Source organism: Ceratotherium simum, chromosome 10 (genome assembly GCF_057802395.1).
Source record: "Ceratotherium simum simum isolate JZ-2026a chromosome 10, ASM5780239v1, whole genome shotgun sequence".
NCBI lineage: Eukaryota > Metazoa > Chordata > Mammalia > Perissodactyla > Rhinocerotidae > Ceratotherium > Ceratotherium simum.
Genome location: NC_141909.1, coordinates 11,022,945 through 11,049,141, shown reverse-complemented (window position 1 = coordinate 11,049,141; position 26,197 = coordinate 11,022,945). Strand labels below are relative to the sequence as shown.

Here is a 26,197-nt window from a genome sequence, read left to right as displayed (position 1 = left end):
TTCAGATAGCTCTGGAGGGTGATGTCACCCTTATAATATCTGGAATATTCTAAACTCAGAAACCATCTGGTTCAAAGAAGTGTTGGGTAAGGGATATAAAATCCGTGAGGTGAGATTAGAAGAAATGGTAAAAGATGAAGACATGAAATTAAGATAAGACTGTGTACATAAAGAAGGGAACCGAGGATTGTTTACTGTTTAGTACCCGTTTAGTATCCCCCATGCCTAGAACAACAGCTGACCCTCAGGGCCTCCAATACTGTGTGCTGAATTAAACTGGCCTGAGAGATGGACCACGATAATAATGGTCTCAGTGTTACTGTGTGAAAGATGGCGGTCTGCAATTTGTATTTACCCAGTGAGGGGGCAGACTAAGAGAAAGTGGGCTTAACGAGATCACTGTCATCTTGCCTTGCATCCATCCATCCTTGGGGGAAGAGCTGACTCTCCTGTTGAGGAGTCTGGCTCCAGGCCAACAGGCATCCTATGTGGCCTAACCATAGGCAATGACAAGGTTTTGCGTGGCAGGATCATGGAGGAAGCTGCCCTCCCCACACCAGACTTGGTACACACCCAGAGCACTGCAGTCTCTGGGGGGAGTTGCAGTCAAGGACTGGGGTCCCCCCAGGCCACCATGCTCATATGCAAAGCTGCATTCCTAGCCTAAGTGACTCTATCTGGACATCTCCCCACTGAGGGGCCTCCACTGCTGAGGCATTTACTTTATTCTGACTCAGTACTTTCCACCCTAGCCCTTCCTCGTCCCTACCCTCCTCCCCTGGGTCCACAGCAGGGCAGGAGCCCTTTGCTGAGGGCTTCTTTGCAATGCAAAGATCCCTCCCTCCCCGCTGTGTCTGCACTGACCCATGAGTCCCTCACCCAGCGCTGCTCAGTGGGGAGAAGGGAACGCTTAGGAGCCGGTGCCTATTTCTGCCTGTTGCTTGCACTGTTACTGTAAGTGAACAAAGGCTCCCTGTGACTTTCCGTTCGGCTTGTTATCCCACATGACCACCTCGACACCTGACAGTCAACACCTGCCTAAGACCAATCTTTGAGCCGGTGCTCTGCACGCTGCCTTCAAGAACCTTTTGCTGTCGTCCTTTTTATCTGGTACATCTTTAACCTCACCCTCTCCTTGGTCTCGCTCATTGTCATTTAAACACAATCACAGTCACGCTTCCATCCAACTTAAAAGTTCCTCGGGGGGCCGGCCCTGTGGTGTAGTGGTTAAGTTTGGCACGCTCTGCCTCCGTGGCCCAGATTCGTGGGTTCAGATCCTGGGTGCAGACCTACACCACTTGTCAGCCATGCTGTGGTGGCGACCCACATACAAAGTAGAGGAAGACTGGCACTGATATTAGCTCAGGGACAATCTTCCTCGCCAAAAAAAAAAAAAAAAAAGTTCCTTGGGCTTACGTCCTCCTATCGTCCCTGACGATTCTTTCTTCTGTAAGTTCTGGAACAAGACATGGCTCACCTCGGACCTTTAGCACATGCCATCCCCACGAACTGGAACACTGTTCTACACTCCATTTGGCTACATCCAACCGTTCTTCAGTAACCTCCAAGAAGCCTTCTGGGACTTTTTCATTCCTGGCGATGGACCTTGCCTCTGGGCTCCCAGACCACCTTGTGCCTGTCTTTATCAAGGCCCCTCATGCTTTATGTTTACTTACTGGTTAGCCCTCCCAGCTGAGAATTCCTTGAGGACTGAGACTTAGTTGTGTTTGTGTCCCAGGATCACCAAGATCACCTGGCTCTTGATGGGCACTCAGCAAATGCTTGGTGATGAGTAACAATTAGCACAAGACATAAAAAAAATAACTCAGGCTGTATTAGTTTGTTATGACGACAGACACCTTTGCCCTCAAAGCTTATTTTTTAAAAAATATATTATATGCTGTTCTTACCCAAGATTATTCTTCCTGTATAACAGGCCTTACTATTTCAGTTTATGGTGAAAATATATACATTTATAGTCTTGGTCATTATTTTTCTATGTTTCTACATCCACACGAGGTTAAATTTCAGGATCCTCTGATTAAGGGCTGTATCTTCTACATGAGTTCGGTTTATGGATTTATTTTTAACTTCCTTTTTAGCCTAAGTGAATTCTAATGAGAATGCTGAGGCATGAACTTGATGATCATCTAAAGACATTTCAAATCTGAAGAGTTTATGAATTTTATTATATTGAAAATCCAAATCTTCCTTCTAGACTATGCCTGACATAAAAATATATGAACTTTAAGGCATATTTTAAAATGTTAACCCTCACAGACGCAAAAAAACACTTTAAAAGTTTTGCTACATTTTCATTTATAGGCATTAAGAATACTAACTTCCATCTTTACTGGTTTCAGTATCTCATTCTATTAGATTATTTCCAGAACTTTAGAACTGACGTATAATCTGACAATGCTGAAAATGTGTTCAACACCTGCACCCTGCAGAAGAGACCATTTTAAATATTAAAATTGAATTACTCCAAGTTACTAAAAATATGACAATATTTTTAAACCACTGTTAAAGTGAAATTGCCCTGATGTTAATCATTATTACTAAAATAAGAATAATGAATTAAACCGACTGCATTTTTTATTCTTACCCTTGGAAATGTTGTAAATCTGTCCAGTTCTTCGACAAAGCAGAACATCTGCAGACTAATTGCTGACATAACAATCAAGAGGCTGGCTGTAAATACAACCAAACTCCCAAGCTTTTTTCCAGGACCAAATATCTTGTACACAAAGTCCTCTAACGCAGGTGAAATCTTAATAAGCCGAACTACTCGAAGAACCTATCGTGGGAGAGAAAAACACACATATTTGATCATTACAAGTATTTACACTGTAATTTACATTACAAGGAATTTATTTACACTGATTCTTAAATGAGTTCATATTAAAACCTCATTTTTCATAGTTCTTTATAAAATTGCACTTTTCCATTTGAGCAGCTAGAGAAGAAAAGTAACAATATAATAAGCAAGATATTATCAGTCTAGCTCAGTGCCTACCTTATAGCCAGAACCCAGTAAATGCCAAATTAATGAAGGAAAATGGTGGTAACTGTCTTAACATATAATGTGATAATCCAAAGAGGTATTAACTAATACATATTGTTGAAATAAAATTGATATATTTCTAATGTTCAAAGGTAGAAGAAAACATTTAGTTCAATATTAGCTATATTCATTGTCTCATAAAATAAACCTTTCTAGGTATGACTGTACATTCATAAAGAAATTTTTAAAAGCCCTTCTATCAACAAGTCTTTACTTAGGGCTGAGACTGATACTCTAATATCCATTCTATCCTTCCTTTAAATAAGAGAACTTTCTGAATTTTAGCCTAGCAGGTGGCTACCCAGGGCTATAGGCGACACTTTCCAGCTCCACTTGTAGGTAGGTGTGGCCAGTGGACTAGGTTCTGACCTAAGGAACGTGAAAGGAAGTGATTTTTGCAGCTTTTGGCACATTAAATTAAATACACTTGCTCTGGACTTTTATACTTTCCTCTGGCAGGGAAATAGAAACAACTGAAACAGCCACTTTGGAACAGAAATAGAAGCCTTGTATAGAAGTCGACAGATTCATTCCATCTCACAGGCTGGCTTCCTGGATGACCACGTGGAGCAGAGCCACCTACTCTCCCACCAACTACTGGAGGGAAACAAACTTCTCTATTATGGCAGACTTGTATTTTTAGATCTTTGTCATATCTGCTTAGTTTGTTACCTAAAAAAACACATATGTTTAGATGTTCTGCGTGTATATAAACGCAGAAAAACCCACCTATAACTATTAATAAATTCATTTGCTGATTCATTTAACAAATACTAATTGATTATTATATGCTAATCATTGTGTTGGACAAATAAGATTCAATGGCTGCTCTTACAAAGGGACTATAATACAAGACACAGCTCTTAAAGGTATATTTATAAGATTAAAAATATAAATTAGTGTATAATTAAAAGTTGAAGTATAAAGCACGGAAAAATAGCATTTTTCATCAAGTCTAAGATGACATCAATTTTTTATATGCTTCTGAGAAATAAAATATGTTGCCAATTAAAGTATAACACACCACTGATTATAAGACAGGTCCCAAATTTAGAGACATTAATATAGGAAAATTGTGGTCTTGGCATAAATGAAATATGGTAAGTAGAATGGTTGCCCAAGATGGTTCAACAGCAATAAGAGCTTAAGGGGTCTGTGAAGGCTTCTTAGGAGAAGAAAGATGAATACTATATTCTATTTTGAATAAAGAACAATAAATGCTTTAAAAACCTAGATTTTAATTTTTACACATGTAAAACAACATATGTTTGGATTTTTCAGCATCCCTGGCTTCCTACTCCTCCTGATTTTCCTTTGGCAAATCATTCTTACTCCACTCCTAGTCCATGAGGTCCAGAAGGGACTCTTTGGTGCCCACTGTCCAGGCCTGGACAGAGTGTCACAATGACCTGAGTCATCCTCACAACTTTGGTTTGACCTATAAAAGGTGTTCTGTTTTTTTATCCCCAATTGGAATTACTGTAAGAACCATGTAGCCTTGAGCTTCTGGGAGCCATCTGTGTCACCATATGGAGAAAGCCAGCTTAAGAATGATACCAACACAGAAAAAAGGTGAGTGGAGAAACTGACTGAGTCTCAATAATACCATTTTAGCCTCTGAATTTTGCCATACCCGAAGCCACATTTACCCTCCTAAACTTTGAATTAACAGGAAATATTGATGGGGAACCTTATCATTCCTATTGTCTGCAGAACACAAATGGTGTGGTTTGTAGCCACATGTCTAGTAAAGCAGTAGACAAACGTTTAAGGAAGTCGAGAAAATGTATGCTTCCTTCATGCTAATTTAAAATCCTTAACACAACATTTAAAGAAGAAAATTTATGTGAGAAGTCATATTGTTCAAATTAAACATGATACCACACATACGGTTAAGCTACCAGTTTTTCCTGCTGTAATTCTTAACATACATTACCAAATCAAAACATATTACATTTAGATTATCTTTCCAAATAATAAGAAAACAGCTTTATCATAAGAACTATTAAAATATTAACATTCATATTAATATCCAGAATAATAATTTGGAAAGATTTCACACTTTTATAAGATTTTCTTATTCTCAGATATAAATGATTCAGTATCTAATTTGTGAACAGCTGAGTCTAGGAAAGTTTATAGGAACAATTTAACTGGTTTATAGCTTGAATTTCAGTGTTGTGTGTTTCCTCCACTTGTATTAAAAACATATTTAAAAGATTGCCTAAGTAATTTTGAGTCCTATCCCAAATTCCAATAAAAACAGCCTATGCACATCTGTGCAATTTTGATAACTTAATATTTCATTAGCTGGAAGAAACAGAAGTTAACACTACTCCCACACTGGTGATTTGGTCAGCATTTTCAAAGGGGTAAGCCTGCATCCGTGGAAAGGTAAAATCCTTATCAGTGACTCTAATTATGCCTTGTCATTTATTTGGGGATAAGTATTATTTGCACTCTATCTACCCAATAAAGCCTTTTGATTTTATGTTCCTACAGATATGAAATACAGTAAACCATGCTCTTAAAGATAAGCACTGTAGAACATTCTGTGGTTGTTTCCAAAGCACATTTCTAAGTCTGTCTCTCAAAGATTATCCGTTGACTAATAGTGAGATTCTGTAGAAACTATGTAGCTAAGAATAGGAACTAGGAAATTAAACTTCTTGGGAATGAGTTTCCACCATTTGCTAGTTCTGTGATCTTGGGCAAGTTATTAAATCTCTTGGGACCTCACTTTACACGTATTCTCTCTACCTCACAGGATTGTATGAGAAACAAATGCAACAATGCACACGGCAAATGCACATAAATACCAGCCGATGTCATCATGATCACCCTGGTATGTCAGACCACAGCATTTTGTAAGACTTTATTACTTCCCACAGGACAATGCTGCCCTGTGTTCATTCCAGCCCAGCCACACCGGCCTTTGTGCTATTCCTTGAAGACATCAGGACAGGCGCCCTGTGGTTCTCTCTACCAGGCCTTCTCATGGCTCACTCCTTCACTTCACTCAGTCTCTGCTCACAAGTCACCTCTTCAGAGAAGGCTTCCATGAGCAACTCACACAAAATAGTACCTTTACCCCACAACCTCCCTCCTTTCTACCCTGCTTATGTCTTCTTTATAGCATCTCCACTACTGGTATTCCACATTCTTTCGTGTACTTGTTTATGAACTGTATGTCCTCTAGAATTTAAGCCTCCTGAGGTGGGGATCTTCACTGCCTGTTCACTTCTATCCGTCCTCAGTATCTGCAACAGTGCCTGGCACAGAGTAGGTGCTCAGTAAATACCATTTGAATAAATAGATGAATAACACCAATAATTAGTCTCAGAGATAACTGATATTATAAAGGGAGCCATTTTGTACTAAACTGTTGACTTCAAGTATATATGAAAAACATGAAATCCACTAAGGAAAGACTTGCTGCCAACACAGTGAAGAAAGGTCAAGTGAAATGAGAAGTGTGAGGACCAACGAGGGAGATCAAAGTGGGCCCATAACGAGCCAATCTGTTCGATACAGTGGGCTCTCTGCATGGGAATTTGCAAAAATCTTTTTGACACCTTGAGAGATTTATTTTTTAGCCACAAAATAACTGAGGTAGTTTTTAATTATTTCATTAAAAAAATATAAACATGGCCATGCACAGAAAGATACAAATGAACATCACTTAACTATTAACATAAACTAAACTATTACAAATTATAATCCAGAATCAAAGACAACGTTAAAATTGCAAACTTCATTGACTGCATATTATGTGACTATATCTATATCTATATAAAATGACTACAGCCATGCATACTAGTTTTAGATATTTTGTGAAAAACAGACTAGTAGAAGAAACCTAGAGATGATGATTATTAATAATTTGTAATAACTTGGTTTATTTCTTTCCAGTCATTTTTCCATTTATAGGTATTTTACATACATGCATACAGCTACATATGTTATATATAAAACATGTATACATATGTTATATATAACCTATATAACATGCATGTAGCTATACATGTTATATAACCTATATAACATACATGTAGCTATACATGTTATATAATTTTATACTGTCTTGTATTTAAATAAAACATAATCATATCTCTAAGTTATAGAAAATTCATCATAATAATTATTTTTATGGTCAAAGTTGCATATGACTTGCTAAGCTATTCCTCAAACGTTTTACCATTTAAACATCCCATTTTTTCTCTCAGAATTCCAAAACGCATATCTTTGCAGACAAAAGTTTGACCTATTTCTAACTTTTCACTGAAAAATTATCTACGAGAAACTATAAGAATTTTAAAGTCCTGAATACATTTTATCCTGTCCCCTTGCTGAAATAGGCATGGATATTATTCTTAATTTGGCTAACTTAATAGGTTTGTAAGAAATATCTAGTAGTTTTGATTATCAGATATATTTTCTATAATTATGCATGATGATTCTCTACTGTAGATACTAAATGCTCATGTTGATTTTATGAATCTAGACAACAGTCCCCAAGATCTTATACATGTGGGAAGTACATTTTGTATCAAGAGTTTTAAACGTGTGCATATCTCTTGCCCCAGCCATCTCACTGATGATAACCAAAACTTAGGACATAACCCAACAAGTGACAAGGGATTTAGGTTCAAAGATGTTGACGGTACTGAAACCTTCGACCATGATAACCCTCTGTGATATCAATATGCTTGGCTGTGATTACTAGAGGCTCAGCTTTTCAACTGTGTTTGCAGGGTATTTTTTATGTTTGTGACTTATATTTTTATGTCCTTTCCTCCAGGTATCAGAAATATTGAGTTTCAGGTTGTAATCTGCCAGCTAAAGTTAACATTGCTCTGAAACTGACAGGTTTGGTATCACCAATAAATAAAATTGGTGACGTTGGAATGTGTTTTGTTTCAGTTAGGGAGTTGGAATCTTCTTTCTCTCAATTACTTCTTTAAAATTCTGCTGCCATTTTATTCTCCAACGATTTTTAAATATCTATTAAGAAAACAATGAACATTCTGATATTTCCATGATAAATTATATAAATGACCAATTTTGAGTCAGAAAAATGACTATATTTGAGATTTTTAAAATTAGGATATCACATATATATATTTTATCATTTTGACCAAGTATTTAAAAGAACAATGAGTATATTGCTATTATTCAACAATAACAAAAACATAATTAGTAATTACTTTTGCTTATTGAATATTTATAAAGTAATGTGATTCAATATATCACATTAGAAAAAACAGGTATCTAGTTATTATAAATGAAGTAAGAAGTATAGGTATTGTTATTTAATCATCACAAAGAAAGTAACATGCATTTATAAATAAGAAAGTATGATGAACTACAATCTTTAAAGCTAAGTTTTACTTCTTCTTATTTCAATTGTAAGTCATTGTTGAGCAAACATATTTAGATTTATTGATGAGGGATATCTACACTTGGAGTTAAATTCATATTTTCTAACTTTCTTTAAAGTGTGTGTCAACATCTTAAAATCTGATACACATGCATAGATAAATATCTATGTGTATACAAAATATGTATATCTAATCTATGAACAGTATGTGAAACATCTCCATTTATTACCATGAATTTTCAGGAGTTTAAAAAACAATGTTACAATTTATGAATGCACTATTTTTGGTATTTAAGATGTCATTGGGCCTATCTCGAGTTTGTATTTACTATATAATAATTATACATAACTATTACATAATTATATATAGTTGTTATAATGTGACTGGTATTTTTCTCTGGAAAGAAAAATATTCTAAAGACAAATAGGCATTATTCGTATTACCTGAAAGTAGGTGAATTGAGAATGATAAAGATCTGGATACACATGAAGAGTAGTTCCAATTACGAGTAGTAGCTCGAATTTGTGGAGAGATGAGCTAATATAGCCGGTAAACCCCAAACACCATATCTTCAGAAGTGCTTCCAAATCAAAAAGTACCGTAAAAGCCACCTAGGGGAACAGAGAGACAGTGAAATTGGAATCTAAATCTATGATTTATTTAAAAATATTTCATATATTTGTTAATGCATGAATTTCAGCCACTACCATACAAAATGAAGAGCTTAAAAGAATCTAGAATGGGGGCCGGCCCCGTGGCTTAGCGGTTAAGCGCACGCGCTCCGCTGCTGGTGGCCCGGGTTCAGATCCCGGGCGCACACCGACGCACCGCTTCTCTGGCCATGCTGGGGCCGCGTCCCACATGCAGCAACTAGAAGGATGTGCAACTATGACATGCAACTGTCTACTGGGGCTTTGGGGGAAAAAATAAACAAATAAAAATTTAAAAAGAATCCAGAATGGCATTTTATTTAAAAAAATGGTTTTGAAACACACCAACCAGAACACAGCAGACCAAATACATCTTAAGCAATCAGAAAAACATATGTTAAAACGTTAAACGTTTGTGAGTGGTATTATTTCTTCATTATCCACTATTTGATATTACTTAAAAGTCATTGCCATTTACAGAATTACTGTATACACAGAAAAGCTGCAGTTTTGTATAATTGTATTTTTTAAAGATAAAGTTTCTATAATGCACATGATATATTATAAAACAACTCACATATTACTAAGCATAATTAAAAAGTTTAAATATCATTTACACTTTGGGCCACATAAACAAGCAGAGAAATTGGGATTCTATACCAAGCAATTTATGTGTATGTGTGTATATGCACACATAAATTAATATATTAATACAAGATGCCTATATTATTAATTAATAAAATTAATAATAATATTACTATATTAAAATTAGGTCAATCTCTTAATCTATCACATTAATTCTATAAATTTGCTATTACAAATGCCAATACTATTATAAAATACACATGTAAACATAGCATGTTATTTTTCCTTTACTTGTCCTATGGGTAAGAGTACTCATTTTATAAAGAAGTTTGCAGCTGTAATTTAAATGTACAGTATCAGATTAACTTCTTATTAAAGAACACAAACGTGAGTGTTGGAATTAGTCATAACATATCCCTCTGAGAAGATACCAGAAGATTTATTGGAAGACAGGAATAAAGGAGAGCTTGCTTCTCTTTTTCTAGGCCAACATTGAATATCTGAAGGGATTTCCTTCCACTCACATTTGGAAAATGTGGAGAAGAATGGAGTTTTAATAATAGCATTTTTAGGAATGGAACACAAAAAGTGTTGCAGATGGATAACTTAGATGTGAGGAGGAAATTAACATTACTTCTCAATCTAGCACTTTTGTAGACCCAAGTTGCTTCTTGATTTAAATTTTCACGTTCCTTTTAAAAAACATAAAAGAGCGATACATTTTAACTGGGAAATAATCCTAAATCAAAGTATTAATGAAACCCCTTGCCCACCTTTCTTAGGTGATTCATGTTAACTACTTTGTATATTCCCTCCTCAATCACCTCCAACCTCCTCCAAACAGATACGATCCCATAACCAGGTGTGCATTTTCTATGTCACTCTGCAACTTGCTCTTCTCACTAACAATCACAGACCTCCTTCCAGGTTAAGAGATACAGGTCCTACGTGTTCTTTCTATTAGCTGCATAATTTCCCATGTTATTCAATGTTTATTTAACTCAACATTTTCCCTACTGATTCATTGAAAGGTGGCACTTCCTTGATAAGGAGTCATCAGGAAAAATGGTTAAGCATTCTGCTATTTCACAAACAAGACTGCACTAACCATCCTTATGCAATATCAGTATTTACTGGGCTTTCATAGCTATAAATAGATTCTCAAACCTGGTGTTGCTGGGGCAAAGGACAGGTTTGTGTGCTTTAAATTTTAGAAAATATTAAGAGATTACTTTCAAAATGTTACAGTAAAATCATTTGCCTTCCAGAAAGGTAGGAAAGTGTTTCTTGTCCTAAATCTGTACCATCACCAGATGTAATCAAACTTACTTGCTTATCTGTTCATATGTGTATTGATCAGTTAGATTTATTTTCTTTTTAAAACAATTTTTCTGTTCATAAGCCTGCCAATTTTCTATGGTGGTGTTTTGTCTTTCTTATCAGTTTTTGGAGTTGTTAATATTAACGACATTAATCTTCGTCTGCTATATGAACTATATATATTTTTTCCCTGTGAGTAGTTTGATTTTTAACTTTGGTGGCATTAGCTCTATCAGCACTTTAAATTTTATATGGTCACATATGTCTATCCTTATCTTTATGATTTTTTCTTTACCTTTTTCATACAAAATAGGACTTTAGAAGGATTAATATCGAGTCTTCATATCCAGGAATATATTATGTTTTTCAATTTATTTGGACTATATTCTTTAACAAAACTTTCCCCCATAAAGATGTTATTGTTTGTTTTGTGAAATTTATTTCTTCAAATTTAATATTCCAGTCACTAATGTTAATGCATTTTTTACCTTATTTATTTATTACCATTTCTACCCAGTTAGTTCCAGTGGAGAGAGAAGTTATTGATTTATCTATATTGATTTTCTATACTCACCTTACTAGATTCTTCTACTAATTCTAATATTTTTAATAAAGTCTCCTGAGTTTTATAGAGATATATACATTTCATCTGCAAATGAAGGTAAGATTTTTGTCAAGATTTATTTTGGATTAATTGTATTAATTCATTAGCTATAACGGAACAGCTATAGAGTAATATACCAAATAATGAAGTGGTAATAAGAAGAAGCCATAATTGGCTCCTTATTTTCAATGAAAGTTTTTCAGCATTCACATATAATGGTTACAGTGGGTTTGAGTAATTAATTTCTACTATGTTTAAGGACTTTCCTTCTCATCCTATTCTACTTACAGGATTTTAGCCTTCAATTCAGTGAGGCCACGAGACGTGTCACAAGAGCCCTTGATGTGGACCATCTGTATACTCCTGGAATAAATCCTAGATGGTAATGCCAACCCGCTGGATTTTATCACATAATATTTTATTTATAATTTTTGTAGCTACCGTCATATATGAAATTGGTCTATAATTTTACTTGTACTATCATTATCAGGTTTGGGTTAAGCTTATGCTAGTTTATCAAACTTACTGTGGAGTTTTCCATCTTTTGTATGATCTGTAATTTCTTAAATAAAGTAAGAATGATGTCATCTTTGAAAGTAGATAAACTTCAGCAAAAAAAACCACAGGGGCCCAGTCCTTTATGTAATGGTAGATCAAAGCTTCCCCATGTTCTTCTGGTCAGGTTTCCTACTCGCCCGTCAATTTGGTACTTTATACTTTGCCAGGGAATCATCAATTTCCTCTAGATTTTCAAGACCTGCATTTAGAATACACTTTTCCAGAAAGGATTGGTTCACCAGGGGGCTTGGAGTATCTTACAAATTTGGTACCTCTTTAAATCAATTTCTTGGCTCATGTTTCTTAGACCCTGAAAGTAATGTGATTTGGAACTCCAATCCCCAGTGCAGGTCGACTTGTGTTTACACATTTTCAGTAAAGCTTACTTTCTTCTGTCCATCTGGAGTCAAGGTCAAGACTAAAGGTTTCCTCATCACTTCCTTATGAGGGACAGACTTTTTCCTTCTTTCACTGGGGTACAGACCTCACGTATCCCGACGTCATGTGGGAGTCTCTGTTCTGACTCTTCACCTTACACAGCCTCGTCTTCTCTCTTGGGTATAGCTCTTAAAATTGCAAGTTCTAGGTGACAAAGATATGCAAATACCCTCAGGGCAGCCACTGGCTTTAGTGCCTGTCTGGCATTCTGCACTCACATTGCACTTAATTTTTGGCCTTAAGAATATTCCTTAATTTTCTGCCCTTTCTGCTAAGCATTTAAAATGTGTTAACATTTTAGATTCCACTTTTAGTTGTTTCACAGAGAGATGATTTTCAGCCACCTGTTAGAGCCACCTTGAATCTGTTTTCTGTAAACAATATACTATTTGATTTTGTGTTTAAACATAATTGGATTTTATATGTCTTTTGATTAGAAAATTAAACCTGCTCACATTTAAGGTACCAAAGTTAAACGTGGTCTTACCTTTCCTCTATATTGTACATCATTGCTATTTCACCTTTTAACCTTTTCTTGTCTTTTCTTGCTTGGTGAAATTATGGTCAATTTCTTCTCTTCCCTTGTTAATTTGACATTCTATTCTGCTTTTCTAATCCCCCAGTTTAATTCCCAACTGTCATAAATCAACCTATACTTTTCTATTATTGCATCAGAATTGAGTAATTGTAAACTCCTCTCCCACACAGATTTGCTTGCTCACTCATCCCTCACACCTGTGCCACCCTACGAATTCCAGAGCATCGTTCTATCACCCCACTCTCCATTGATATCACACCCCTGCCTAAATCCTGTTTTTGCTGAGATTGTTCACAATTTTAATTCTAGTTTCTTGAATTGTAATTATCTCTTTTTTTTTTCAAGGATCCTTATTTGACATTTTTATTATCATCTTCCATTTAGATCCAATACCGACTACTTTTCTCTCCTTTTCATCTTCTCTCACCTAGTCCTGTAGATTGTGATGTACTTGTCTTACGATTAGCATATCTATTAGCATATTTCCTCAAATAAATATCACAGGTTGTATAGTCTCTTAATCCTTTCCTATCTTAAAGGCATTTTTCACACTGACATGAATATTTTGGCTGGGTACAGATTCTTGAGTTGTGATTCTTTTCTCTCAGTTGTCTATATATATATTGGTTCACTGTTTTTACTTTCCAATATTGAAGATGATTCATCCAATGCAGAATACATTTGTCTTGCTTTTGCAGGTTATTTAAGCCTCTTCAGAGGCTTAAAAAGGTTTTTTCTTTATCCTTGCAATCAAGGAAGGTGACCAGGACATGCCTAGGAATGTATCTTTTTTCATTTAATCTCCCTGAGATTTAGTGAGCCCTTTCAGTCTACAGATTTACACTCTTCCTCGGTTTAGGGAAATTTTCTTCTCTCATTTATTATTACTCTTATTCTATCTGTTCCCTTTTCCCTTCAGGGGCTCCTATGATTCACATCTGAGTAGCCAGTCTCTTGCTTTTCCCTCATGATTTCTACCATTTCTTTGAGCTGTTTCTTTCCATTTGACCTCCCATATTAATCATTAGCTCTCAACAATAACCATGCCCTTTTTAGCTCAGTTTTTGAAAATTTTAGTCAAAGTTCAGAGGGTTTGTTTTGTGCCCTAATTATCTGTCCTCGAGATATTAAAAACAAAAACAGAAGCTGGCCCGGTGGCGTAGCGGTTAGTTCGCACACTCCACTTCAGTGGCCCAGGGTTTGCTAGTTTGGGTCCTGGGCGCGGACCTACACACTACTCATCAAGCCATGCTGTGGCGGTGTGCCACAAACAAAATAGAGGAAGACTGGCACAGGTGTTAGCTCAGTGACAATCTTCCTCAAGCAAAAAGAGGAAGATTGGCAACAGATGTTAGCTCAGGGCCAATCTTCCTCACCAAAAAATACCCCCAAAAAACTCCCAGGAAAACAAAAACCTACTTCCACCAATTCTACTTGGTCAGGAAACTCCTGAACTAGATGTTCTTCTTGGATTTCTGAGTTCCATCCTCAATTTCTGAGTCCCTTTGTGTGAGAATATTTTTCTTTGCTTGCTCATGTTTTTTTTGCTTGTTTGTCTTTTACGTTCTCTTGAGCAGTAGCAAATGAGGGGTAGCAGAAGGCACTGTGGGTTTTGTGGTAAATGACCTAAAAACCCACAGCTCCTGTCCAGGGCTCAGGAGGAAGCTGTTCCATGACAGGATTCCTCACGGGCTGGTGGAATCCATTCCCAACTCTCACCTGGGGGTATTTCAGCTTCCAGGGAGGTTCCCTTCCTGGATCACTGAGATCAGGGGGATTCTGCCAGATCTCCCTGGACCACGAGCAACCAGTGGGCAGGTGCCACTCCTTTGCAGGGTCAGCCTCAGGTGACCAAAGAACCCAGAGCCCTGCCACAAGTCCTAACTAGAGGCGACTCCTCTCTACCCTGGCTTCTCAGTCCAGGCCTTGCAACAACACGAGGAAGTCCTCCAGACATCCTGGGGGATCTCTGAAGAAACTGAAACTCAGATGTGTCCACAACAAAGGTCCCACCCACAGCCTGATCTGGCTGTCGTATTAGCCAGGGAGCAGCGACGGGCATCCACACCTCCATCTCTCAGTTCGCCTGTATTTTCAGCCTTTCTTTCCAAAGGAAGGAATGTAATCGATTTCAAAGTGGCCATTTTTTTTTTTTAAGTAGGGAGCTGCTAATAAATGCCTGAAATATATCTGAATAGCGTGTCTAATTATATATAAATACAATTAATCACTTTACCAACTCTACATTTGCTATCAAAAAGACAGATGGAATGATCTGTTTAAATGATCGTAATTCATAATAAAATATGCAGCTGGATCCATTTGTATTATTATTTGCTCGGTGGGAAAACTATATGCTTCTCAAAGACACTAAAAGGCACTAGAAAGCGATTTAGCAAGTTATTATGTGATTATATATAAATACCCACATTCCCACTGATTTTCCTACTAGAATTCCTGATTCCAGTACTCCAGGGATCAAATACCTCATTTTTAACATAATTTGTTAATTGTTACAAGCTAACACTCTAGTTCTCTGAGAAACAGTGTTAATCCTAACACGATAAAATTTTATGGAAAAATATTATACCTAAAAATATGTCTAACTTACTAGTAACTATGGGTTATCCTCCTGTAGGTGAGAACTATGTCAGGAATTAAAGAAGGGATTTGGAAAATTACATTAGATTAAGTGGTCATCAGCTATTTTAGTGTAGTTAAAAGGTTTAGTGTAGAATTTCAATTCAGAGGAAGACAACCCTTCAGAAGAGAGTAGAAGGCATGAGGGGGCAGCTTTAGTAATCCCTTCTCATTGGGCAGCTTCAGCCTGTGTCAGGGAAGTCAACCTTGACAGTAGCTGGACAGGGAAGACCTTGCCAGGGTCGTGCTGCTGGCTGTGTAAAAGGGAGAAGGCCACCAGGCTGTCTGCAGAACCTAATTACCTGGAAGGACATCCCATAACATCTCCTGTGAATGCGTCCAGTGTCAGGGCTTTCTGTGGGTCCCAAGCAGTCAGAGGTGCAACCTGTGGGGGGGCGGACTTCCACTCGTCACTCGTGGCCCTGGAGCATGCCATTGCCTCGGCCCCTCACTCTGCTGCCCCCACACCAAGAAAAAACTCCGTATCCTTGGAGTATGTTACGTTACACTCGTTGTGAGCACTTACAAGTTGAAACTCATCTTTTTAAGAGTGAAGGCAAGGTTTGTAAGAGTATAATAAACTTTCTGTAAATATTTTTGTCACATTACTTGAGAAAACTTGGAAACAATACATGAAAAAAACAAAATATTTCTTTCTTCTTACAATTTTCCTAAATCAGTGTTTTCCAACATTTTTTTTAAATCGCCCCCCCAGGAGTCTTTTTAGATATTTCGTTCCTAATCACCACACTATATGGAATTTTTAATACTAGAGATATGTGATATATCTGTTTATGTACTCTACATATCTATCTCTGCTTTATACAAGAAGTGGAAGTCTTTTTTTGCCTCTACAAGAACCATTTTTTTTTTTTGCTGAGGAAGATGCACCCTGAGCTGACATCTGTTGCCAGTTTTTATGTGGGCTGCCACCATAGCATGGCCGCTAACAGATGAGTGGCATAGGTCCACACCTGGGATCCAAACCCGGGCTGCTGAAGCAGAGCGCACCAGACCTAACCAGTAGGTCTCCAGGGCTGGCCCATCAAGAACCAATTTTTACCACCTTAGAGGTGTTTTCACCCCTGTTGAGAATGCATGCTCTACAGATATATCGACTTGATGTCACTACAGCAGAGTTTAACTAACATTTTCAGGAACACAGGTTACATGAGTTCTTTAAACACCACATTTTATTATTTCTTTTTCAAATTTTCATTTTATAACAATACATATGCCATTTAACGTATATTATAACAACCCCCCTGGTCCTCAAGAAAGTCACCAATAATGGAATGCAGATTTAAAAATTAAAGGAGTTATTGTTCTAAAAAACAGTATTATATTTGTTCTCAGGACAGCACATAACCTATGAAAAGATTTTTTTTTAGAGCGGAAAATGCAAGAAATTAGTTTAAAATGCTTGTTTTCCAAAAGAACTTATAACCAGATTTGCGAGGCTAGCAGGTAAAAGAACAAGATGATTGTCAAATTTCTGAAGCTAAGGAGAAAAATAACTGAAAATGACATGCTTAATATAAAAGGAACAATGGAAATTGTTCTGCCCTTTTAATTCAACGAATAATGTATGAGCATTTATAGGTGACAAATTGTAAATGATCTGATTGTGCCAAGGAGGTCTGAGAAGATGAAATGGTAGAGATACTGCCCATATGTGGAAAGATATTTGAAATATAGTATCTAAGATTTGTGCTACAGTCTCTATTTCATAATTTCAAAGAAATACAATGGATATTTATGAGAAAATGAATGCATATTTTTTACAAAAGAAGATTATAGGAAAAAACTCACAAGAAACTCAATTCAGGTAACCCTATTCTCCTAAATGAAATTCAGATTAAATAACACCAAAATAAATGATTACCTGCATCATTCTAGAGGTCTGTAAATCACCTTCTCTTAGTCTGAATTGTACCTTCAATATTCTATGTAGTTAAAGAGCAAACTTTTGAGAGGGATCATTGAATAGTTGAAAATGTCATTATTGAATTATTTTTCACCTGACAAGATACTGCCCAAATCCTTTAGAAACACACACAAAAAGTTATTATCAGTAAAAACTTATTTAATTAGTTTCCCAGAAAATGAAATTAAACTTAGTGACAATATGAAAGACTGCTGTTGTGGCAAGATGAGTTACTTTCTTAATTTGGTCATTTCTTGTGATTAATGAGCTGAAATATGAGTGTCAGATTTTGTTGGAACTAAAATAAATGGTCTTTCACTTAATTTCATTTTAACAAATATCATAAAACCAAATGTCTTCAGAGGAACACAGAATTACTTTTCTAGAAAAGATGACTTCGTGCAAGATGGCAAAATGAGTCCATGCTTTGTGAAAACCCTCTGCTTCAAACACGGCAATCATAGAAAAACAGGAAACCAGAGACATCCTGGAGTTCTAAATAAGGGAAACCTCTCTCTTGACCAGAAATGCAACAGACACATGCTGTTAGAATTGCTGGCTTCATTGTTCTCTTTCTCCCATCAGCTTCTGAGTTTCTTAAAAGAGGAATTTTTTTAAAATTGTTAATCTTCTGGGCATAACACTGTGCTGATAAACTTCTGTCAAACCTACAGTCTAATGGATATACAGATATACTTATATATCTTTATATAACAATAGACAAGTATTGTTCAAATTTTATTATTTATTAAGAAAATGAGAATATACATTTTAAAATATAATTATGCTCCTTATAAAATGTGATTTTATGTATAATATTAATAACAACATATTATCTTAAGTGAAAATGAAAACTCTGACAAAAGAAAGTAAATCTTTACCTTTTTATGTTTATGCATAGCCTAGAAAACAAAGAAAAGTTTTCCCTGTTTCTTAACTAATTCTAAATTTAGGTTAATTAATCCAAAGTAACAAAACAAGTCCCCAGCTTCACAACAGAAACTAAGCAGCTTAATTTATACTTAAAGGCTGTTTTTCAGACTGCAAGTTGACTCCTAATGGGTAGAGTGGTTTATTTTGGATTTCTGGAATAATTTATTCTGGAATATGTGTGAACTCAAGAAATTACTTCTCTAAAAGCTCATGGCCTCTTGTGATCTCTTTTAAAAATAAACTTTCCAAAATATTAGCTAACGCTATTGCCTTAAATACTGTATCATTATAGTCCAGAAACTTGAATTGCTGTTTTGAGGATTAAATGAGATAATGAATTCCTTTAAAGCACTTGGCAACATAATAGAACCTCCAAAACAATGGTAGCTATTATTGTCATTATTAAGATACTTGAATTTAACACATGAGGATGATAGTTGACATGCTCTGTGTTTCTGTACCTTAAACCAAGTTGGAGCTCACTGCTTATTTTTGTAAATAAAGTTTTACTGAAACACAACCATTCTGACATCATACTTACTTGCACTACAATGGAGAGTTCAGTAATTGACACAGAGAGTGTGTGCCTGGAAAAGCCTAAAATGTTTACTATCTGGCTCTTCAAGAAAATGTTTGCTGACTACTGACTTAAACTCAACCCATCTTTATAAGCTTTTTTAAAAGAGAATACTTTATAAAAAATTAAGTTTGATTAAAATGACTTATCCACGCTCATTTGAAACAAACCACTTTGACTCTTGTACAAGTTTCTGATACAAAGGGAAGTGATGACATAATTTGAATAGAGACCAAACATGCTTTGGAAAACTCAGACACCCAAAATCAAGCAATAGAAGTGGAACAAGTTCTGAATGCTTCAGTAGTTCAAGAACAAAGTGATGCCTATATGGTTGTTTAAGTAAACTAAATCTCCATTACCTAGTTGATTAAAATCAAATTTACTTCCAGTGGTTTGGGAAGGGGACAACAATTAGTAGACAGAGAATATATACTAGATTCTACTATGCAATCCTGTCTCTCTGCTTTTTTTTTTTAATGCTATCTACAAAAAAGAAAAAATGACAGGGATTTATCAACTACCCCTGGGCTCTACCAATGCACTTAAATAGTAATCAGTGAACTCTACAATATGAAATTATTTGAAATTTTGTTGAAATTTCCTACAGTATGATGATAAATCAGCTAACACATAAACACATTAGGAAAGAGATAAATTTTCTATGTGAAAAAATTAGGTAAAATTTACTGGAAGATTCTGTTCTGTTTTTCTGATGCCAGTGGATGGCCTATGTATTTATTCTACAGGCTGAGTCAGTGTGACTGAGTACCCATCCTGGGCTGGGCTGCAAAACAAATGATAGTGTAATTTCTAATATCCAGGACTTCCTCGGAAGCAGATACAGATTGCTCCTCTCAGAGACATGGCATAATCTCAATCACATGTAGCCATTTCTGTTTTTATTCCCAGGCATTTTTTCATCAGCCCTTTAACCTCTGGTTCTAATGCTACTGTATAATTCTTCTATCTCACCTTTCTTCCCACCTCATTCCACCAGAGACTCTAATTAACCTTTGGGTCTCTTGTTCCATGTCAAATAATTTCTTCTACATTCTCAACCTCCACTCAAGAATCTGCTTCCTGTGTCCTTTCCTCAATTGATTCTGTCCCAAATGCATAACTTCTTCCACAGCCTTTTCCAGAAGAGAATGCCCATTCATTGCCCAGTGTTCCAATGCCCCCTATGGCCCACGTAGGATAATATGTGGATGAGGAAGAGACAGCCCATTGGTTACTCCTCAATGCCCCTTTGAGATGTACTTCATCAGGTTAAAACATCCTCTTACACGACTCTCTCTGTAGCTGCCCTCTATTAATCTCTCTATCAGTCCCTCCTACATGCTCCCGCCTACACACCTTTCCTCAAGAACCAGCCTCACGCTGAATGACTTCAATGTCATTGGAGAGATTCAGCCAACAGCTTAGCCTGATGGTTCCTTGCCATTTTTGTCTTGACTCCATTGTGTTTAAGCTACTCATATCCATATAACACCCCAGATTTTGTATTTAGTTACCCAGAGTTATTCTGAAATTCTAAATCCTGGATCCTATTCTCTGATCACAACCTTACCTTCTGGCTCTCATTGCATCACTTCAGCCTTACCTGTTCTTTGACCATTTGGAGCCCCTAGATCCTTCACTTTGCACTTTCACTCTCCTCTTATTTTTACTTCTTTTCATATCCAACCCAGACCACAGGGTCATTATTTCAACTCCGTTTCCATATTCCCTGAGCCCTCATCTCAGCTCCACCAGCCTGAAAAAGCTCTAAAGTTGGATCAATCTAAATGTTGCCTTTGTCCCCTTTATGCAAGGCCCCAAAAAGTCACAGACCTGTCTAAATTGGTATCAATATAAACTCATACTCTCAAAATTCAGATGAATCTTCAGCACTGCATTTGATGTATCTTTAATTAGCTATTTTGCATTCTCCACAGTAACCATTTCCTCTCTCCTCTCTCCACAAACTTCCCACTTTATTGTCCCCTCATCAGGCTGGATGTAGACCTTGCTTCCTACTTCACAGGACAGACAGAAGTCACCTGATGGGGATTCCTTCAACGTACAATCCCTGCATTAGAAGTTCACCTGCAAATATTATTATTGGCCCATGTTTCCCCCTGCTTTTAATGACAATCCATTCTTTGTGTGCTGGATTTGCAGCAAAATTATCCCCATTTTTCAGGCATTGGGCTGGATATAATTTCTTCATGAGCCTTTGTCACTGTTTCTCCATAACATAAAAAACTTGTTATTGTTTACTTTCTCTATTTCTTGCTAAACTTAAGCTCCATATACCACACAGCTATGAGGCAGCATCCCATCACACAGACTCGACTCTACGGAAAGTTTAGCACTAGTGATATTTTGTTACAGGAAACAAACTTTCAAGAAGAGTGGAATTCACAAGTGACTCCTTAAAAGTTTCCTGATACCCACATAGATGTTCACACTCAACAGGTGTAGGCCATCCATTCCTTTTCTGAAAAGCTTATGTGTGGGTGGATTGAATTTTTATTAACCAAATGCACTTTTCAATGCACTGGGAGAATTCTGTGTATCTAAGAGAACTCAACTACATGGCAAATTGATTTCTTATGTGACAAATACTTTTTTAATAAAGATAATCAAATTGCATCTTTTCTGCTTTTTAAGTACACTTTTTCATATATGGATTTCTTGAAGTGTGCACAGCTGTATATGTATACCTTACTTACATGATGAATGGGTTTCTAAAGAATTATATGTCAATCAATTTTTTCATAAAAACATAACCATTGAATTCTGAGATACATTCTAGAAATAACTGGTCACAATGAAAAAAACAGTGATCTCTGGAAATCATTAGAAAGTATTTAAAAATCAAATATTAACAAAGTTACTCAACCAATAAAAAGTACGATTCCAAAACTCTAGTATGGTATGGAGGGTGCTAGAAGGTGCTTATTTAACCACTAAACTTACCTGCTCCTGACTTGACATCTTTAGCGCAGGTTGTCACCCCTCAGTTTCTAGGCCAGACATTAGTGTGTTATCTCTTTCAATTTCCCTCCAGCCCCCTCCTTGCTATTGCTGAGCTGACTTGCTTATTTCCAATCTTCTGAACCTGTGCTCGCTTACACTCAGTAGGAAACAGACTAAGACAACACGACAAAAGGAGAGAAAAGAAGAGGTGGACAGGAGAACAGCAAGAGGGAAGAGTAACACCCAGGCAGAGGATCTCCTTGGCAACGCGACACGCTATGGGGACGATCGGACAGGCCCCCGGTGACAGGAAATGAATCAGGCAACACAGGGACCAAAGGCAACCCTTAAGAAGCAGCTTCGGTCAAAGCCAAGTAATTAACGAACTGAAATTAATTTTCAGACTTTTATAAAAGGCACTTTTACCTCAAAACGTGAGCTGCTTACCTCTGCAAGATAGAACTCGTCATATTGGCGTCGGAAGCTCTCTCCCTTGTGGTAGTTGCTGGCGGCGACGATCACGTCCACGGTCACCATGCTCAGGATGAACATGTGAAAAACTGACGAGCGCATCATTTGCTGAGGAGGCAAAACAGAGGAACTCTTAATGAAGAAATAAACCTTAGGATTAAACGTAATTGGTGTGCTTAGACCTGCGACACCTTTGTGCTCTGCTGCTGTGCAAAACAGCGCTTCTAAGATAACTCGATGAATGTCAACCACTGCTGAATGGTGAGAGAAAGGGAATCTTTCTCTTCAGGCAGCTAAAAATGACTGCAGAGATAGTCTCAGAGACTTTTGGTTAAAAATGGAAAATCCATGTCATTTAACTTGGGTATAGCTCGTACCTTAATTTTCATTGGTTAGTTAGGTAGTTTTTATCTTAAATACTGACCGCATGGAGAAATGATCTTAAAAAAGCTGATACCACACAACAAGTATTGCTTTCTTCTGTTAAGAGAGAAGACTACTGTGGATGAAAATATTTTAGAGATGATCATAAAACTGGAAAAGTGGGAGAAACCTAAGATCTATTTATTTTTTACTTTATTACTTCCACAAATAATTTATTTTTTATCGTTTTAAATCACTTTATTCAGGTAGGATTGACATAAGAAAAGTTGTACATACTGAATGTATACAACTCAATGAGTTTGGGGATAAGTATACACCCATGAAACCATCACCACCATCAAGACCATAAACATATCCATCACCTCCCTAAGTTTCTTCCCACCTCTTTTATTATTACTTTTTGTGGTAAGAACACTTAACATAAGATCTAGCCTCTTAGTAAATTTTGAAGATACAATACAGTATTGTTAACTATAGGCACTATGCTTCGTAGCAGATCTCCATTATTTATCTTACACAACTTAAACTTGGTATCCTTTGCATAAATAATTAATTTAGAATTATACAACAACTAATAAAAACCGATGTCTGTATTTGTATTTACAATGTGCCTGAAGCTGTCGTAGGTGCTTTTCATAAGTTAACTCATTTAATGTCATAACAGCCCTGGGAAGTTACTCTAAGTTTATAGAGAAGGAAACTGAAGCTCAGAGAAGTTAAATAACTTTCCCACTGTCACACAGTATTTATTTATTTTTATTTATTTATTTATTTTTTGTGAGGAAGATCAGCCCTGAGCTAACATCCATGCTAATCCTCCTCTTTTCACTGAGGAAGACTGGCTCTGAGCTAACATCTATTGTCAATCCTCCTCCTTTTTTTTTTTCCCCAAAGCACCAGTAGATAGTTGTATGTCATAGCTGCACATCCTTCTAGTTGCTGTATGTGGGACTCAGCCTCAGCATGGCCGCAGAAGCGGTGCCTCAGTGCGCACCTGGGATCCGAACCCGGGCTGCCAGCAGCAGAGTGCGCGCACTTAACCGCTAAGCCATGGGACCGGCCCTGTCACACAGTATTGAGGTGGTCCAAGTCTACTGTGTACATTGAAGTGAGATAATTAGGCATTCAAAAATAATGACTACTATTATAACAGCTACCACGTATTGAATGCTTCCTATGTTCCAGGTCATACTACAAGTATGTTATTTATTTTATCTCTTTTAGTCTCTACCATAGCCCTATGTGGTGGGATATATTACTTCCTTTTCCCAGTGACTTCAGAGAGATTAAGTCATTTGTCCAAGGTCACCCAGCAAGTGCACCACAGAGCCAGGCTCTGTACCCAAGTCTGTTGAAAGTCCATTCTGGACCCACTGTCCACTGGGGTAGAGAACAAATAAAAGGAGAGAGTAGAGGCTGGGCAGCAGCAGGAGGGGAGAAGCTGACCTATGCAAAGTGGCTGAGCACATAACAAACCACTGAGTCACATCCCTTGGTGGCACCCACTGACCAGGGACTAGTGCCAGCATGCAACCCCCTCCTGAGGCCTCGCTTCTTCTCAGTACTTACGGACACAATCCTCACCATTTGATCTGACCTGAGAATTCTTCAGTCTTTGCAACTACAAGATCCTAACTAAAGCAGAGCCTGAGAATGGGAAGAGAGAACAAGGCCTGCCTCTGAGCGCTGCCGCTGTCTCTCTGCATCCACATATGTGATTTCACGGGGGCCTCCTTACCCTGCAGTCGGCACTGACAGCGTGGGCTCTGAGCCAAGGTGCGTGGAGCTGAAACTCCACCACTTACGAGCTCTGCGGCCCCGGGCAAGTCACTTCAACCTCTCTGTGCCTCAGTTTTCCCATCAGTAAAGTGGAGATGACAAAGGCAACTCCAAAGGTTGTTATCAATTTTAAATGAGCAAATATTTGTAAAGCTCTTAGAACAGTGTTTGCATATCATGTGTTCTATTAAGATTTGCAGGAAAAATAAATGCAGTTCTGTGAATCAGGTATTTTGCTGTTCAAGAAGGAGAAATTAGCTGCCCAAGGTCAAAGAATTCATTATGTTGTATACTTGACTGAGTCCAGAACCAGGCGAGATAAATAAAAGTGATAAGGTCTAATAATTTGAGAGATGTCAGAGCCATTGGAAAAGCAAATCTTTAGTAAGTTTTCGTGTCCCCAAGGCTATTGATGCATTCTTATATCTATCTGCCTTTAGCTTTATTTTATAGGTAATAGAAAATCAAATTCCAGAACTGCCAATCAACATATTTAAATACACGTCAATTTACTTGCAGGAACTTACTGACCTCCATAACACAGATAAGCAAATCCCTTGGCAAGTTTCTATTCTCATTAGAATTTTTATTGTTATTTAGTCTTTCTCCCATTGTGGGAGTTAAATTCCATAACTATTATTCCTTTTCTGTACTCTTTTCAACATAATGTTCTATTAAAAACATTTCAACTGATTTCCACTTTATCTGCATGACAGAAAAGCCACAACTTTCTCTTTCTATTTTCCTTAGCTGTGAATTTATGTCTTTAAGTAAACCGTTATTACTGAAAGGTCCAAACAAAGCTTTCAGCCATGGCTGTCAAAAAACTTTTACATTGGTTTTGTAACTGTCACAGCTTCACTTTGGTGCTGTCATTATAATTAGGTTGTTTTTTGTCTGAGTGTCTACGTGTCCCTGTTGGTACAGAGTCATTAAAATAATCACTTACAATGGATTTTGATACACTATAATCACCATTGCTTAGCTGGCTTTCTCCAAAGTAATCACTTTCAAATATTAAATAAGAATTAAGGTGATCAGTATGTGCAGTTGCTAAATTTAAATATTTAAACCAGTAACTCTAGCTTTAAAGTTAGAGCTAGTGACGTGGACTACTTCAACTCAATTCAGTGCAACCAATGTTTGAAACTGGCTATTGGTCTCCATTAACGTAGAAGGGCTGGCAACAGTGCCTTTAGACTCATGCTTATATCTACAGGCAGTCCAAATCTATACCCTTCAATTTTTTTATTTTCTTATAAAAATTAACATAAAGGAAAGTGTTAAAGTTGAGTCAGTGCCACAAAATATTATATAACAAGATTTTCACAACTGTATTATTTATTGTGGATGTAGACTATATATACCTAGATATAAA

At 36.9% G+C, this 26,197-nt stretch overlaps 2 protein-coding genes across 3 annotated transcripts in view; one reads left to right on the top strand and one right to left on the bottom strand.

The window, feature by feature from the left end:
* ITGBL1 (integrin subunit beta like 1) overlaps positions 1-26,197 on the top strand; it is a 1,366,350-nt gene that overhangs the window by 984,120 nt on the left and 356,033 nt on the right. The gene's annotated exons all lie outside the window — the stretch shown is intronic.
* Positions 1-26,197, bottom strand: part of NALCN (sodium leak channel, non-selective) — a 293,641-nt gene that overhangs the window by 149,804 nt on the left and 117,640 nt on the right. Inside the window, exons 10-12 of the mRNA XM_004423148.3 lie at positions 22,633-22,764; positions 8,892-9,059; positions 2,609-2,800 (exon numbers count right to left, since the gene is read on the bottom strand). Coding sequence (XP_004423205.1) covers positions 2,609-2,800; positions 8,892-9,059; positions 22,633-22,764 — 492 coding nt within the window. The remainder of the gene's footprint in view (positions 1-2,608; positions 2,801-8,891; positions 9,060-22,632; positions 22,765-26,197) is intronic.